Raw genomic sequence first — 14,984 nt, 5'->3', positions numbered from 1 at the left:
GTCCTTGCGTTTATTGAACTCCGTGCGTAGTAAAACAGGACTCGTGCCAGAGCCCGATGTGAAACAGAATCAAATATGCACAGCTCGCTGAACCGTGAAAATCAATGGAGAGCCTTTTCTTTAGAAAACAGGGCATGAGCTCGTTCTTTTGATTCTTGAATGCTCAAACATCCTGAGCCAATAGACCGGCTTGAAACTCTGACTCAACAGCCGTTTCAGGGTCGGTGTAGTTGACGGGCTTGTGGATTCGAAGATGCCAAAGGAAATAATCCTCAAGGATGCAAAAGTTGAGCAGGAAGCCGTTGCAGTTCCAGGCGATTCCGCAGACAATAGCGCCAGCTACAGCATCGAGGATGAAGTGGTTGGCGGTCGCAACGATGGCGGTCAGAATCAGGGCGGGATATGACATGCCCATAAAGACAATGGCGATTCTCTTCCACGAGTTGGGGCGCAGGCCAGTAATGGGGATGGTGGCAATGGTGAGGCCGATGAGGAGGGAGTAACCGAAATGTAGTGAGGGCATAGCAGCTGAGTACTGTTAGCAATTCACTCTAGATTACTGGCATAAATCCGGGGTCGTGACTTACCATATTGGTTGCAGAATTTGTTAGTGGTCCATACACTACTCTCACCAGTGCCACTATGAACCGAATCCACGAAACCAAAGCTCTTGGCCTCAGCAGCATCAGGCCCCTTGTAGTCAGGATCGCTCAGCAGACGAGGAGGCATACAAGGCCAGCTGGTGAAGATGATAAAGGCAATAAGGTTGCACATGGCCATAGTACGTCGACGAGCCTCATAGAGAGCAGGACCAGCTGCAACATTGTCGGCGCGGGCACTGACACGGCGCTTGCGAGTGGTGGTGAAGTAGTAGAGCATAACCAGGAAGAAGATGGTGCCGGGGATATGGATGAAAGAGTAGATGCGGTTGATCCAGTGGAGGATAGCAGGGCGCGCGAGGAACCACTTCTGGATATCCACCTCCCAGAATATGTGTAGACTTTGCTCGAGGTGGATGAGCTGTAGGGCGTGCTTTCGGGCAACATTGACGGTACCCTCGACGAGTGTCAAGGCTGTGATAGCGCGACCGACTTGGTACACAAAGTAGATGAGGAACCAGTACCAGGCCTCAGCTAGGAAGGGAAACTTTTTCAGGACACGGCTCAGCAGACGGTCCTCAAAGACGAGTGTATTCGGTGTCGACACGATGCGCTTGAAGCCAAAGACTTGGAACTTGCGGCGGCGAAGCGTAGGCTGCTCGTCGGGGTCGATGCTGGGAGAGCGCGAACCGCTCCAGCCGCTCATGAGGCTATCGGTCGAGTCTCTCTTCTGAAAGTCATCGGAGCGCTTGCGACCGGCGTCCTTGGGCCAGCTCGACTTTGTGAGTCTGAACCTGTAGTCCTTGTTGCGGTTGAAGTAGGCGCCCCCGAAGAGGAGGGTTACCACTATGAGTGGCTCGAGGAACGAACCGACTCCCATGACGGCCGGGGGTATTGGTACGGTTATGGAAGAGCGTCGAAGTTGGGATCGATGATGGGAGGCTTATACGATGTGGTCACGATGAGGGAGGGTTCGATTCAAGACCTTAACACCTTGGACAAGACCCGATATGTCGCTAAAGGGAATGGAACAAGAGAGAGAGAGAGATAATTAGAGATAGAATGGAAGAATTATTACAGATATGGGAGTCAACGACAAAACAAGAAATAAGCTGGCCCGCCGGCGGGTTTTGATAGCAGAGGATCAAGAGCTGTACCTGTAGAGGGGGGGAAAGGGACCTTCCATGGAGACTGGGGTGAAACCAGGGCAAGTGGGTCAGCAAGTTCTCGCCGCCCACGGAGGATCATTAAGAAGAGAGATGAATGGGGGAGAAGGAGACAAGTCAGTCTCGTCCGGGTGTCTCGGCCTTTGGAGGCACTTGGCACTTGGTTCGAGATGGGTTACCTGCCCGAGCATCTACAGTACAAGACAAGTCAAGCACACGACCACTTACACCACTCGGCACTATCCCTGTCCGAGGCAGGGAACATGCATGGAGCTAGGGAACAAGCCGGGGTGGGGTGGTCTAGCTCCGGTACCCTATCAGAGGACATGTTACAGGGGGCGTGATCACTGAAGGTGCACTTTCAGCGCTCTCGCGTTGTGGCTGCAGGCGCCTAGACGTTGGGCTGCAAGCGGCGGAACGGCATCATGGACTTTTTGGCGGTGGCTGGATAAAGAAGAGTAAAACTTCGACCGCTTGTTTTGTTTGAGACTTGAATTCTGTACTACAGGAGAGTAACTATCCCTGCCCGTAATGGGAAATCTTGCCATGTTTCGGCCCCAAAGCCAAAAAAGAATGGTGACGTCGACATGAACCTGATATGGTGTTGTCTCTACCACATCATCTGACGATGCACAGAGAGAAGACGCGGGGGACATTTCTCCTGTGACAGCTCCTTAACAAGGTCCCCCAATGCATAAGATTTTCATTATCGTGACCCGCTATATCAGTTCCGCGGTTGCCGATTCACAGACAAGAAAGCTGCTGCTGCTGCCTCGGTCAGCGGGGTCGCGGACTTGATGCCACCCCGGGAACATATCAGACGCCGTTCTTGTACCCCCCGACCCCCGACCTCCGGGCCTTCCGGGCAGGTCTTGGAAAAGCCCACAAAATGGTTCCTGACAAAACAGAGCAAAAAAAAACAAAGTTAAGATGTGTCGTTCTCCCCGTCTTCGCGTGCTCGGCGTCTACAGAAACGCCGATCAAACGGAATTTGCCATGTGGATTTTAATGGAGATGCAGGAAGAGATCATGAAGCTCCAGTTTTGGCTCCCGTATATCCTGAGTGTAATTACCGTCGACCCCGTTGCATACCAGCCCTGCCACGATCTCTCGGTCTTACTACACATCCTTTCTTTTATTGCCGAGACCATCAACTATGGTAATCAGATTGTGAGAGCATGCCATAAGCTGAGTTATCACCATCACCGCCTCTTGGCGGACCATGACGAAGGGATGCGCTGTCACGCTACAACACTCCGTCCCCCCCGATTACAACCTTGAGGGGGGGAGGGTACATACTACCGTGCGCTTGTAAGGAAAGTGATCGACGTCATATCGCTGTCGGAGCTATCTAAACTGCCGCGCGGGACGTGTTGCTAGCGGTCCCGAGACCCGAGCAGGGCTTTTGTCCAAGCGCCGCCGCTTGCAGAGGAGAGCGGCAGCTCGGGCTTTGTAAGCCGTGCGGAACGGAGGAAAGGTCAAACGCGAGAGTAAAAGCTCCGCAATCATGCTATAACGATAAACTTTGGTATGCCCATGTTTCACTTGTTGTTACTGTTCCTTGATGTTACTGTTGCCATGCATTCCCGTTTCACCCTCACCAAGAAAGCTTATACAAGGTCAAATATAGTTATTGTTATGCTACACAAAGCATATTCTAATCTGCAACTCGAGCCTGTCTTCTCAGTGCCGTCTTCCGGGCCACATTTGGATCATTCTCCGAGTATGCAAGGAGCGAACGTCCACCGCTCGTCATAAGGTTTGGTCTTGTCCACGAACCGCAGATCGGTAGAGACACGCACCCGTCCCTCGGGAGACCTGTTCTTTGCGCCGGCGTGGATCGTGTATGGTGTGTGGAATACTACGTCGCCGGCTTCGTATGCGCGCCCTGTGATTTGTTAGTGAAGTGCTGAGAGAGAGCAAGTGAGAGGTTACTTACAACAAGCCATGCCCGGGACCATTTGTTACCAAACCTTGATGCGTTCTTATCAAGTCATCCTCCCTTTTCCATGGTCTTATTAAACGCCGACATCCTCTCCTCATCAGACAAGCTGGCGTTCATCTTGGAAAAGTCGTCCTCGTACTTGACGCCAATGTCATGTGCGCGATCAAGATAGATAAGTCCGCCGCCCTCGACTTCAACATCCCCGATGGGAACCCAAGCCGTGACACTCGTAGGCGGCCCAGCCCTCAGGAAAATCTGATCATAGTGCACAGGCGTATCTCACCACCCGGCACAGCACATCTCAGCAACGACCTAGGTAAACACCACGACTCTTCAAACTCCAGTACATTCCCAATAAATGGTTCGATGCGTCTCCCCACAGCGTCCTTAAACTCTTGATATGGACTCCAATGGTGTGATCGGATGGCGTTCTCGACGAATGGCCCCGTGTCTGGGAGGCCGGCTGCGATGCGGAGAGCACCGGGGAGGGTGAACTCACGCCAGTCCGTGTCTGGATTGAAGATGCCGTCGCGGGGATCGGTGCCGATTTTTAGTATTTCTGTGCCGACGTTCGTCATTGAGAGGTATGCAGCGCGAAAGTCGTTGACGAGGTCGGGGTCGAGGAGGCCCTTTACCTGGCGAGGGATGTTGGTATCATCACAATCGTTTAGGCGTAGACTTACCCAGATTATACCGCCATGCCAGTATCGCCGTCTCAGTTCCACGATAGGGGTGTCGGGAGAGCAAGGAGTGAGAAGTCTAGCATCCTCAATCTCGCCGTCGCCGTAGAGTATAGGGGCGTTGAAATCTTTGGTCTCTGGGTTCTGAATGTGAGGTCTCTATAGACCAGCATCGAGATTTAGAGGACCATTGTGAGGAAATGTTGCCGCCATGGTGGTAGTTACTGTTAGTGAGTGAAGTGATGGCGTTCGATTGTTGCTAATGTAGGACTTTGTTGTATTATGAATGTAGTCTCAGATCTTACAACGTTGTAAGCTCCCTCCTTGAATAAATGACCTTATATCTTCGCATCTTGTACCACTTGATCAGTTCCCATCTTGGATGTCAAAGTGATCCAGAGCCGCCTGATCGTGGGGTATTGAATTCTCCGCACTCCGGGGTAGAGAGCAAGCGACTAAGGGGGGCAACCTCTCGGAGAATACCATGATTACTCTTTTAGGCAATCTCAAGTTGAGCCCCAGCCCCTTTATCACTCAACATGGATGAATAGAGGCTGATCTATCGAATAAAATATCCGAGGTTGCCATTGTCTACCCCATCATTGCATCATTTCCAACAAAGTCCCCAAACATACCCGGATCAAAGAACAAGTTCGACCACGGCCCTGTCAAGTCCACATTCGACATATCAAAATCCATAGCATTACTAACATCAAAACCCTGCTAAACCGGGCTCGATGTGGTCCTGCTTAACCCATCTAACATCTCAACATAACGCTGCCCAACCAAGTCCCCCTCGACGCCCACGGGGAACTGTGACCTTGCCTCCTCGGCCACCTCACGGACGTGTGATGCGCCCAGCCAGAGGTGGGAGTACATGTAGAGCGTGCCTATGGCGGCGAACTGGACACAATTCACCATCTAGAATGCTCTTGTGAAAAGACCCCGCTGGTAGGGGTACTTGCACTCCGAGACGACCATGTTGGCCGCCGCGGTGGACTTATCGTGGCACCGCTTGGCCCGTATCTCTAGGATGCCGCCTTTGTGAGAGTCGTCTTCATCGAGTACAGAATAAAAGGGCGATGCAGCAAGAGGCTCGCGTGAGCAAATGCCAACTTCAGGGCGCACATCTGCCGCTGTGTCATGACTGATAGCGCGGATGGTGTAGGGACCATATAGTTGAGATAGACTGGAAGGGAGTTCTGCCATTCATTCAAGCACCTGTCAAACTCGGCTGCTGCTGCTTCGGACAGCGGCAAGATTGTCTGGCTCTTGAAGGCTGGTCTGTGAAACTCTCGAAGGATTCTCCCTAGGATGCGTGAGAGACGGGCGTAGTGTATCAATGCAGCCGCAGAGCAGAACTTGCCGTCGGGTGCAGCTTTGCACTCGGACACAGTCATGTTCTCATCGTTGGCCAATGTGCATTCTTCCTGATCAATATCATCATCATGGATCGCACAAGGATGTTTAAGTATGTTGCTTAAAATGTGGTCGTTGATATAAATAACCTAGAAGAGCCGTTTTCGATATTCACCGAGTCTCTAATCGCTTGGAGGCCTTGGTGAACGTCGATGGATATTGAGGGCTTGAGCCTGCCTCACGACAATGTTAAATGTTGACCACGCTTCGTGCATCCGGGAGTGGTTGCGAAGATAATGTGTGACTAGAAGTCTGGCTTGCAAGGAAGCGAATGTTATCCTGCTGGACTCTTTCTGTAGCTGTTCGTTGGCCATGTTGTAGAACTGCACACTAGACGCGGTCGGTTACATATCTTGAATGATCAAATCGACTCACTTTGGTGAATAACCGCACCATCTGTTGTTAGTGTTCGAATAATGAGACTCCAGTGCCGTGATCATGTAAATAAGAGCCAAGATCCCCTGATTCACCCCCGACACCAAAAGATGGACAGGTAGAACAGCAAGCCAGGGAAGAAGACGACCTCGACGAAGCCGATGAAGAAGCGCGCCACGGCGAGGCCTGCAAAGCTGCTGATGGCTATCTGCGCCCCAGACGGCCATGACCAGACGGATGTAGACGCCTGGGAGCTTGGGTCTGCCGAGCATCATGTTGGAGGGGATCTGCATGATGACTAGACACGTCAATGGCTGAACGTTTATAGCTTGAATTTGACTTACTGTAGCCGACGAATAGAATAGACACACAGCTCTGGTACTCAGTATCGTTGAGATCCAAGTCCTCTCCATTGTGCCCGCTAGCTTTGCCGACGCAATGTTGTTCCTGTCGAGGTAGTTGAGGATATGCATGACTATGAGCGTGGGTATGATGACAATATCCATCTTGAATAGAGCCCGTCGTCCAAATTTTTATACTTATCACCGCCAATATTGTTCAAGGTGGCGGGAATGGTGTTGACAGCGACCTCTTTGGACTCGCCGACATCTTCAGCACAGGATTGGCGAGTCATGGCGTTGACCTTTTCAGCATCGGCCATGATGGATGAGCTGTAGTTTCTGATCAATCAAGTCTCTTGCCGCTGAAGAACGAAATAGAGAGGACGAGCTGCAGTATTTGTAGTCGCCATGACTGTTCAACAGCCCGAGTCTTTGACCCCCCAAGACCCTGCCAATCTAGCTATGCATCAAACAAAACCTGGGGCATGCATCCATCCGGGGAACGAGATTGCGGGGAAGATCTGATGACTTCCCCAGACTCTTTTGCTCCAGATTTCACGTAGGTTACTTGTTAAAGCTGGTCTAGTCGTGACTCGAGCTTTGCCCTTGTCGTGTCATTGTCTGAGAAAGGAAATCCTTCGGTCCCTGGATCCCGCCGTTGGTTAGGGTCCTGAAGCGGTCACCGTCAATCTTAAAAGAGGATGGCAAAAGTGATTTCTCGCATCTTAGATATAATACTAAAGACTTGCTATGCTCATGGCTGGACATGGCTATACATGTCGTGAGACGATCTCAGGTATACCCTGTTACCGAGACAGAAATCCAAAGAATGTATACAGACAGCCTGTCAACCTTGACGAAACAAAAACAACTGCTTCAACGCCAGGGAGTGCTCTTGCCTCCCTCCTTTTCCTACAACGCCAATCCAATGTAGTCTATACGCAGGCCCGACTTCCCAAATAACAGTAACAATAGCAATTGGCCTTTCAACGCCCCGAGGCAACCTCTCAACTATACATTTCGTCCACTTCCACTATCCGTCCAAGAATCAGGCTCTGAATCACAAGTTCGTCATCCAGAACTCGCATGTTTCCAACCCTCAGTGGAACTTGCGACGACTTTCTGCGCCTCTTGTTACCCGTCACTTCCGTGGGCCCTAGAACCGCCTCGACTGTCCCTGTGCCCTTATCGATATATAGCCAGTCAAACGGGTTCCCTGCCTTTTCGTGTTCCTGCAACACGTCCCGTGCCTGCTGTGTCGAAAAGACACGCGAGATAGACGGACCCAGTACCGTCGCTAAGAATATGTACGGCTCTTTGGCATCGTTGCGAGACTTCTTCGAGTCTACCACAACGAGCACCCGTTGTCCATCGAGAAGACGCGGGCGCTGATCAATGACTTCAGCGAGCTTTGCATCAACCGCAGAGTATGGCGTCAGAGTTCTCGACCGGATCGCATTGCCCAGTACAGCGGATGCTCCTGCACAAAGAATGTAAGGCTCCCAGTCCACAATCGCCCCTTTGTTCAGACAGGCCGTGATCCACTGATGAGCCAGGCAGGGAAGCCCCAGCGCCAAAGCTTGCATGTACTTGGCCTTGCGCGAGTGGCTGTCTGCGATGAGTGCTGTGAATCCACTCTCACATCCTGCTTTGGTGAGCTTCAACGCGTCTTCCTCATCGATCACGAGGCTGGTGGTGTTCATGATTGACGAATGCTCAAACATGTCTTGGAATCCTTCAGCAAGGATTGTTCCACCCGCCTGTGTGATCTTTGTTTCCAGCTTGGTTCGCTCCTGTTGCTTGACTTGGTTTTGAAAGGAGATGGCAAATACCATGCCCTCGAACAGCTTACAAGTTCGGTGTACTGGAGCCAGGCTTTGCCTGAAAGATCTGCTAGATTTCGAGTGTATCAGGCTCCTTTCCAAGACACTTGCGGCCGGTGAGTGATGCAGCTCATCAGTGGACTCCGAGTCAAGACGCGGAAGTCGCTTGGCCATCCTCGTTGCTCTCGTTGCTGCTGGAGGTGACTCTGACTTGGTTCCTGCCCTTGGCGCCCGCTTACGCAAGCCTCGACCGCCGGCTGGTGATGGGAGGCTCACCGACTCTGCCCGCTTAGAGCTGGGCGAGTCTTGAGTTCCAGGTGTTGTCTTGGCCGACGGTTGTGGTGTCGTCGAGAGAATGCTCAAGCTCGAGGAAGTTGGCAGCATCTGGGCAATGGGGCGATTAGCCACAGGGGTCACAGGACTCGCCTCGCTTCGACGTGAGCGTGTGGTCATTGGTGGTGGGAGATCTGCGTAAACGCTTCGAGGCGCCCTCTTAGACCGCGGCCCTTTCTTCGCTTCACCCTCGTCGGGTGTCCCTTTCCGTGCCACCAGTCCATGGTCATCTCCGTGCTCAATAGTTGCCATAGACTCAGGCTTCCGTGGGGGTGACGACAAAGACATGGGTTTTGGTGCCGTCTCTGCGACCAAGGCGTCCGAATTTGAAGAGCTCACAAATGGGGTCTTGCGGCTTTGCCTTAGTGAGCGGCCATATGTCCTCATATTTCTCCTTCGCTGTGGTGGCAAAGACGACGGCTCCGAGTCTCCACGTGCTGTCCCTGGACCGTCCTCATCATCGACAATGAGTTTGGGCAACTCGGGCTCAGAAGGTAGCGGGTCCTCGGGCGGTGCGGTCGGTGGAAGAGACGCCTCAGTTGGCGGGAGAGAAGGCGGAAGAGAAGGTGCGGGACTGGTAGCAGGTATCATATCCTCCTCCTCCGTAACCTTCTGTGTATCCACCATGGCTAGATCCCCATCCCCATCAACTTGCTCCTTTTCAGGGGCACTGTTTCCAGGAGTCGCCTTGGTTGAGGCCCCAGGTGCCGTCTCGTTCGATGCAACAACTCCCTTTTGTGAGTCGTCGACAAGAGTAGGCAATTCTTGTGCCTTGGCGTCGTCTGTTTTTTCCTGGGGCTGCTCATGGGCCGGGACGGACACGGCAGTTGATACCCTTCTCCTCTTCCTTGATGGCTGCTCTGCCGATTCGCGTTTGGCCATAGGTATGAAGCTCACTCGCCCCATCTCCTCGGCAGCTTTGGCTCGTTTCCGCTCAATCTTCTTCTTCCGTTCCATTCGTCGAATCGCATCGTCAGGGTCACTATCAGAGTCCAGAGGAGACGAGACTGCAGCCCCTTCACTTGACTTCCTCTCCTGTGACTTTTTCATCGGTTCGTAGTGCGTCATTGGCTCGGTGTTGCCTGAGGACCTGGGTTGCGCTCGTGGTGTAGGATCCGAAGATGGGGGAGACTCGGGGATCATATCGCCGCCTGTCGATCGACTATTGAGAGGCGTCTCTGCCCCTCTTGGATCCGCATCTTCATCTTGTAATGATGTTTCGGGTATATCGTGCAGGCGTTGCGGACTCGAGGTACGAATATCGGTCGGGGAAGAAACATTGGCTCGGTTCTTCAACGGCGATGTCTCTATAATGTTGGGGGATATCGAGTTGAACAGGTTCGGCGAAGGGCGCGAGGATGTCGGGCTGATCCTTTTGATGGCTGATGAGAACTGCGTCTGGCCAAACAGTTGGCTTCCGGCCAGAGGCGCAGTTATACTCGGCCTCGCACCAAACGGGTTCTTGGGGACGGCTGGAGTCTCGAAGGCATTACCATGAGGTCGGCATGGGGTTTGGCCCGCGTTCAGCTGCGATGTCTGGTCAGGGTGCCTCCAGTCGCCTCTCGTATTCTCAAAACCAGCATCTTCGGAGACTTGGGACGAAGGTCGGTTGAGTTCGCTCAAGGCAAAGTTGACTGCTCCAGTGTCGTCATCCTGAAGAGTCTCTGGCTCGTGAGATCCAGATTGCGTATCATTATTAACCGGGCTCGAGGGCACAACGTCGCAGTATTCACTGTAGTCGCGGCCGTCGTTGACCTGTGTCGGGGTCTGCTGAGAAAAGTTCATCTTGCACAACAGCGCGGCAGCTGCAGCGCTGGTGGGTGGCTTGACGCTCTGAATCAAAGGTCCAGGTGCATCGCGTTGCACTGATTGCGGTTGCGCGCTGTCATGTCGCGTGTGGAGTTTTTCGTTGCCGATGTGGTGACTAAGGTCGCATGGTCGCTGTGAATCGAGGCTCTCGTTGCTTGTCAGGTCGACGCGATTCTCCGAGTCCTCTTCATCGCCATTTAAGTCGCTTGGTTCGGGACATTCACCTTGCTTTTGCGAGTGTCAGTGCCACCCTGGTCAATTCCCAGTGCGACGGATCACAAACCTCGACAGTGGATCCTTCTGAACGCGCCTCTGTTGGTAACGCGTCGCGGGGAGCATGGACCTCTGGACATGCAATTGTAGCGACCGGCGTATCGGACGATGGTACCACGACTTCATTTGTTGGCGATGGAATCTCCTTGATTGTCGTCATTCGAGTCCTTGAAAAAGAAACCTTTGAGGGCGGGCTGCTGAGCTGTATTCGAGGGTACAAGTGTTAGTGGCCTGCCGCACTAGTCGCGAACCCCAGTGTAAGGGTGGTGGTGCTGCACTGGCTACGTACCGCTCCCACGCCAAATTCCGCCCTGTAGGCCTCGAGGATGGCCTGGCTGTCCTGCGACTCGTTGCTGCCTGCATGAGCGAGCATCTCGGAGTGTGTCATTGTTGTGAGGAGGGAATCATTTGAGCGATAATCAATTTGACGATGGAACGGCTCTCGCGAATAGTTGAAAGGAAGAAGTGCGCGCCGGCTAAATTGATTAATCCAATTGCGCCGAGGACGAACAAAGAAGGAACCGCAAGCGTCAGGTCATCGCGCCGGTGACGCGGGGTCACGTGACTCCACTTACAAGATCGCTCTTTGGCCCAGCCGCCTTCAGCTTGCTACTGGCATGCAAGCTGCTCGCCTGGTGATTCTCTTCTTTGTCTCTGTAACTTGTCTCAGAATCTTGAAAGATTAATTCCGTTGAATATGGCCTGCAACTGGTATTGCTTTTGTGCTTACAACAGTATCCCCGTAAGCGCCAAGGTCGTCGGGTGTCCGCAGCACATATGCGAGGGAGCGATATCCCTTGAACCACTACAAACAGAGAAGAGTAACAATGGAGCTGAGGCCGAAATAGAAACCGGCGAAGAACAACTCGTTTGTGTCGGTCTGTTATGTATATCCGGAATACCCTTCTCAGCACCCATCGATTGATTCATCTCTCGAACAAAGACTCAACACCATGAGATTGACTCTGAAAATCATAAAAGACCGGGCTTGTTCCCCTTAGTTCAGGATCACTCATCACTTACACTCACACCCAAAAGCGTACACAAGTCTGAACTAAACTCCCAACACACCTCACGCCTAACTGCAACAATGCCCGAAGACAAGTCCATCGCTGTGCGATCTCTTGTAGCCTTTTCCCAGGGCGAAATCCGGGAACCAATGTTTGACCTAGCCTACGACATGTTGGATCCTCTCGGACCTCGCATCTCTAGTCTCAATGACTTGGAGGCCTTTCTCGATCATATCATCAACAATCCCGAAACCAAGGATTCTTGCCCACGTCCTGAATTCGACCCCATGGCAGAAGAATACGCGAGAAAACTCCAGGGCGTACAACAGCTTGTAGATGAGCGCCTTTTTGCCGGAGAGCCCTTGACGAAACTCGCCAAGTTTGACAAGCGTGTCTCCTGGATCACCCGGGACGTTGAAATGAGCATCTCACGTATCGAAGAGTTTATTGAGTCGGCTTTAGGGAAGCGTCCCGACGAGATTCCTTCGGAAACATCCGGGGCAAAGGGACCAATGTATCTGAACCTTGCCGGTCTCTATGGTTCTTCAGCACTGCCGTCGCTGGCGGCTTCGTTTGACAGCAAGTCCGAAGACGAGGTCTCGCAGCAGGCAAAAGGCGTTCTAAAGACCCTTGAACGTCTATTTGACCGAGCCAAGGCCATGTCGTTAGTACTCATCTCCTACGGCAAGGACAGATTCTGGGAGACTGACGGGCTCAGTCACCTCCTTGATTGCGCGGAGCATATGGCACTCTTGCAGGGATATGTGCACAAGTCTCAGCGTGACGGTCTAGCCATCACCAAGTTCATGGTTGGCAAGTTTGACCGATCCGCTGCTAGACTCGATTGCTGTATAAAGGCCTTTATCATGGCTTACGACACCCTTCCCACCGGGGTTACTCCAGCTGAACTCGACATATTGTCACTGCGAGCTTCATGCAAAGGCAAGAACCTGGACGGGATTTACACCCAGTATAAGAGAGACGATAGGGTTGCGAGTTCGTTTTTCCGAGAATACTGTAGAGTGTGGCCTCTTGCCGAAGATCACGATCCGAACGCGGCCTGGGAGTTGGGAGTCTGTGCTGACGCTCTGGCTATCCGAAACCGCCTGATCATGAGCCAAACCCTACGGAAGAGAACTAGGAGAGATTTGTGTTCTTGGGACTGTGGCCGTTCCAAGGCCTTAGGTGTTGACTTCATCAAGCACGCACTCGCGATTCTTCACGTCCTACTCAGGGTTGACATCAATACCCTCAAGAAACTCATTTCGGATCTCAAAGCGTTATGCCCCAACCAAGCTCCGGCTCGTGGGTGATTAAGGGGCATGGTTCTGGTAGTCAGTCAGGCAGCTACAACATAGACAGACACTTGTGATAAGTTCCTATATACATATATTGGTTTTCTTTGACTGAACAGACAAGGCTTTGATAGATAACACTCTGAGCAACAGACAAGACTCCGTTGCACTTGGCATTCATAGAGTTACAAAAGGGAGGCTTCATCACCCTCCTCCACCACGCTTCATCACTTACACTTACACAATATACCCACACAGCAGCAGCAGCAGCAGCAACCTATAACTCAAACACTCACAACCCAAAACTCAAACAATAACAACCTGTAACCAATCCACGGCGAACAGCAGCAATGGCTGATATCTGGGAAATTTCGGAAATCCTGGCCAACCCAAAGGTCATCCAAGCTAACCCAAAGGTCATCACAACTGTAACTTTTGAATTGGAATTTTGGATGAGACGCAAGGCTCGCCAACAGCTTCTTGAACTTGCCCATGACGCCATCAACGGCCTTGAAATCCAGCTTGAGCAAAACAGACGCTTGACCTCCATTGCTAGTCGCATCAGGGGCCAAGGAACCGAGTGGGAATACGAACTCGAACACAGAAGGCAGTTGAGACTTATCCTGGAGATAAATCGTGAGTTGGAAGAAAGATGCCTCTTTACCGCCTTGTTTCCTCGGTCGCGCTTCGACGACGAATTTGCGTCCCGGTTCAATGATCTTATGCGCCTTCGCAATGTCGAGATAAGGCCCGACATCATGGACAATGCGAAGTTCATTAATAATTCTAGCGAGCTTCCCGCGGTGCCCAACGACGAAGCCTCCAGTTTGACCGACCAACGCAACAGCCAGCTGCAAGGTCCTCAGCAAGCCGACGTGCCATCGCTGACGGCTTCATACCACACTATGAAGGATGACGAAATCAAGTGTGAGGCTCTCCGCGCCATGCAGGCCCTCGAGACGCTATTTTGCATGGCCAAGGCAGAAGTTATTCGCTCGTTGTTTTACCTCCGAAACAAGGAGATGGAGGAAGGCCCTAAGATTCTCCATGCGATCATCGTTGACCTCTTCGATTATGGTCATGATATGTGGCTCTTGCGTCGTTACGTGGACAGACTTCAGCACCTGAAGCCACGCATGACTGACAGAGTGCTCCGCCAGCGAGTAATCACCGAGTTCGAGGCCGGCAAATTCGATCGCACCACTGCAAGGTTCGCTAACCGTCTCAAGTATCAACTCTCGAGTCTTGAGCGGATTGCTGACTATGTGTGTTCTTGCGGTGTCAGCCCACGCGACAGTCCAAGGCCGAGTCAAGAGGATATCCAGGAGTGAGCCATCTGGGAGGTATCGGGCCTTGGATCGCTCAGATCTGATGCCAAGGACTTGATGCAGAGCCTCATCATTAGAGGTAAGGCATCTGAGGCCCGAAGTCTGTGTGACGGCAAGGGATTTGATGACTGGGAGTATGATGGACCTTTTCTGAGCCGCCTTGACAAGAAGCTTGAAGACTGAGATGAAAGACAGGATCTCTCTCAGACACTGGGTCAAGGCTTTGTCGAGGCGGTATATGAAGGCGCCTGTGATCTATGCCAGTTTCATATCTCGGCCGTCGGAGAGATCTTAGACAGCAGCTCGACCATACCCGAACTCACCCTTCTAACAGGCCGGCAGACTGGTCGTCTGAGGTATCAGTGCCGAAAAATGATGCTAGATAGATATTTAATTACCTAGCAACTCTCTCTTTCCTAGACTTTTAAATAAATTCACTGAGCTCTCTTATAATTAGTCCCCCTAAGTATATATTACCCCTGATTAAGTAATTAAGAAGCTATAATTTAGCTAGATACCTATAGCTATATTAATTATAATCTTATATACTAGAAAATATTATTTAAGTAAGTGCCTTTATATAGTTAA

At 51.9% G+C, this 14,984-nt stretch overlaps 5 protein-coding genes across 5 annotated transcripts; 2 read left to right on the top strand and 3 right to left on the bottom strand.

Annotated features, from left to right (window-relative positions):
• Positions 1 to 163: 163 nt before the first annotated feature.
• On the bottom strand, positions 164 to 1,479 carry NCS54_01169100 (PAP2-3 domain-containing protein; the record flags this gene model as incomplete). Its single annotated transcript, XM_053156958.1, has 2 exons — positions 164 to 528; positions 588 to 1,479. 2 exons carry the CDS (start codon positions 1,477 to 1,479, stop codon positions 164 to 166), a joined length of 1,257 nt encoding a protein of 418 aa, XP_053012933.1.
• A 2,279-nt stretch (positions 1,480 to 3,758) lies between these two features.
• Positions 3,759 to 4,603, bottom strand: NCS54_01169000 (Hypothetical protein; the record flags this gene model as incomplete). The annotated part of the gene is made up of 4 exons (XM_053156957.1): positions 3,759 to 3,965; positions 4,058 to 4,345; positions 4,394 to 4,527; positions 4,579 to 4,603. 4 exons carry the CDS (start codon positions 4,601 to 4,603, stop codon positions 3,759 to 3,761), a joined length of 654 nt encoding a protein of 217 aa, XP_053012932.1.
• A 2,929-nt stretch (positions 4,604 to 7,532) lies between these two features.
• Positions 7,533 to 11,151, bottom strand: NCS54_01168900 (BRCT domain-containing protein; the record flags this gene model as incomplete). The annotated part of the gene is made up of 3 exons (XM_053156956.1): positions 7,533 to 10,718; positions 10,774 to 10,965; positions 11,053 to 11,151. 3 exons carry the CDS (start codon positions 11,149 to 11,151, stop codon positions 7,533 to 7,535), a joined length of 3,477 nt encoding a protein of 1,158 aa, XP_053012931.1.
• Positions 11,152 to 11,853: 702 nt separating this feature from the next.
• On the top strand, positions 11,854 to 13,086 carry NCS54_01168800 (Hypothetical protein; the record flags this gene model as incomplete). The annotated part of the gene is made up of 1 exon (XM_053156955.1): positions 11,854 to 13,086. One exon carries the CDS (start codon positions 11,854 to 11,856, stop codon positions 13,084 to 13,086), a length of 1,233 nt encoding a protein of 410 aa, XP_053012930.1.
• A 332-nt stretch (positions 13,087 to 13,418) lies between these two features.
• NCS54_01168700 (Hypothetical protein) lies at positions 13,419 to 14,399 on the top strand (the record flags this gene model as incomplete). Its single annotated transcript, XM_053156954.1, has 1 exon — positions 13,419 to 14,399. One exon carries the CDS (start codon positions 13,419 to 13,421, stop codon positions 14,397 to 14,399), a length of 981 nt encoding a protein of 326 aa, XP_053012929.1.
• Between the last annotated feature and the right edge of the window lie 585 nt (positions 14,400 to 14,984).

The sequence above is a fragment of the Fusarium falciforme genome, chromosome 9, assembly GCF_026873545.1.
Source record: "Fusarium falciforme chromosome 9, complete sequence".
Taxonomy (NCBI): Eukaryota; Fungi; Ascomycota; class Sordariomycetes; order Hypocreales; family Nectriaceae; genus Fusarium; species Fusarium falciforme.
Note: the sequence above shows the minus strand (reverse complement) of the source record. Positions and strands in the feature narration are given on the sequence as shown.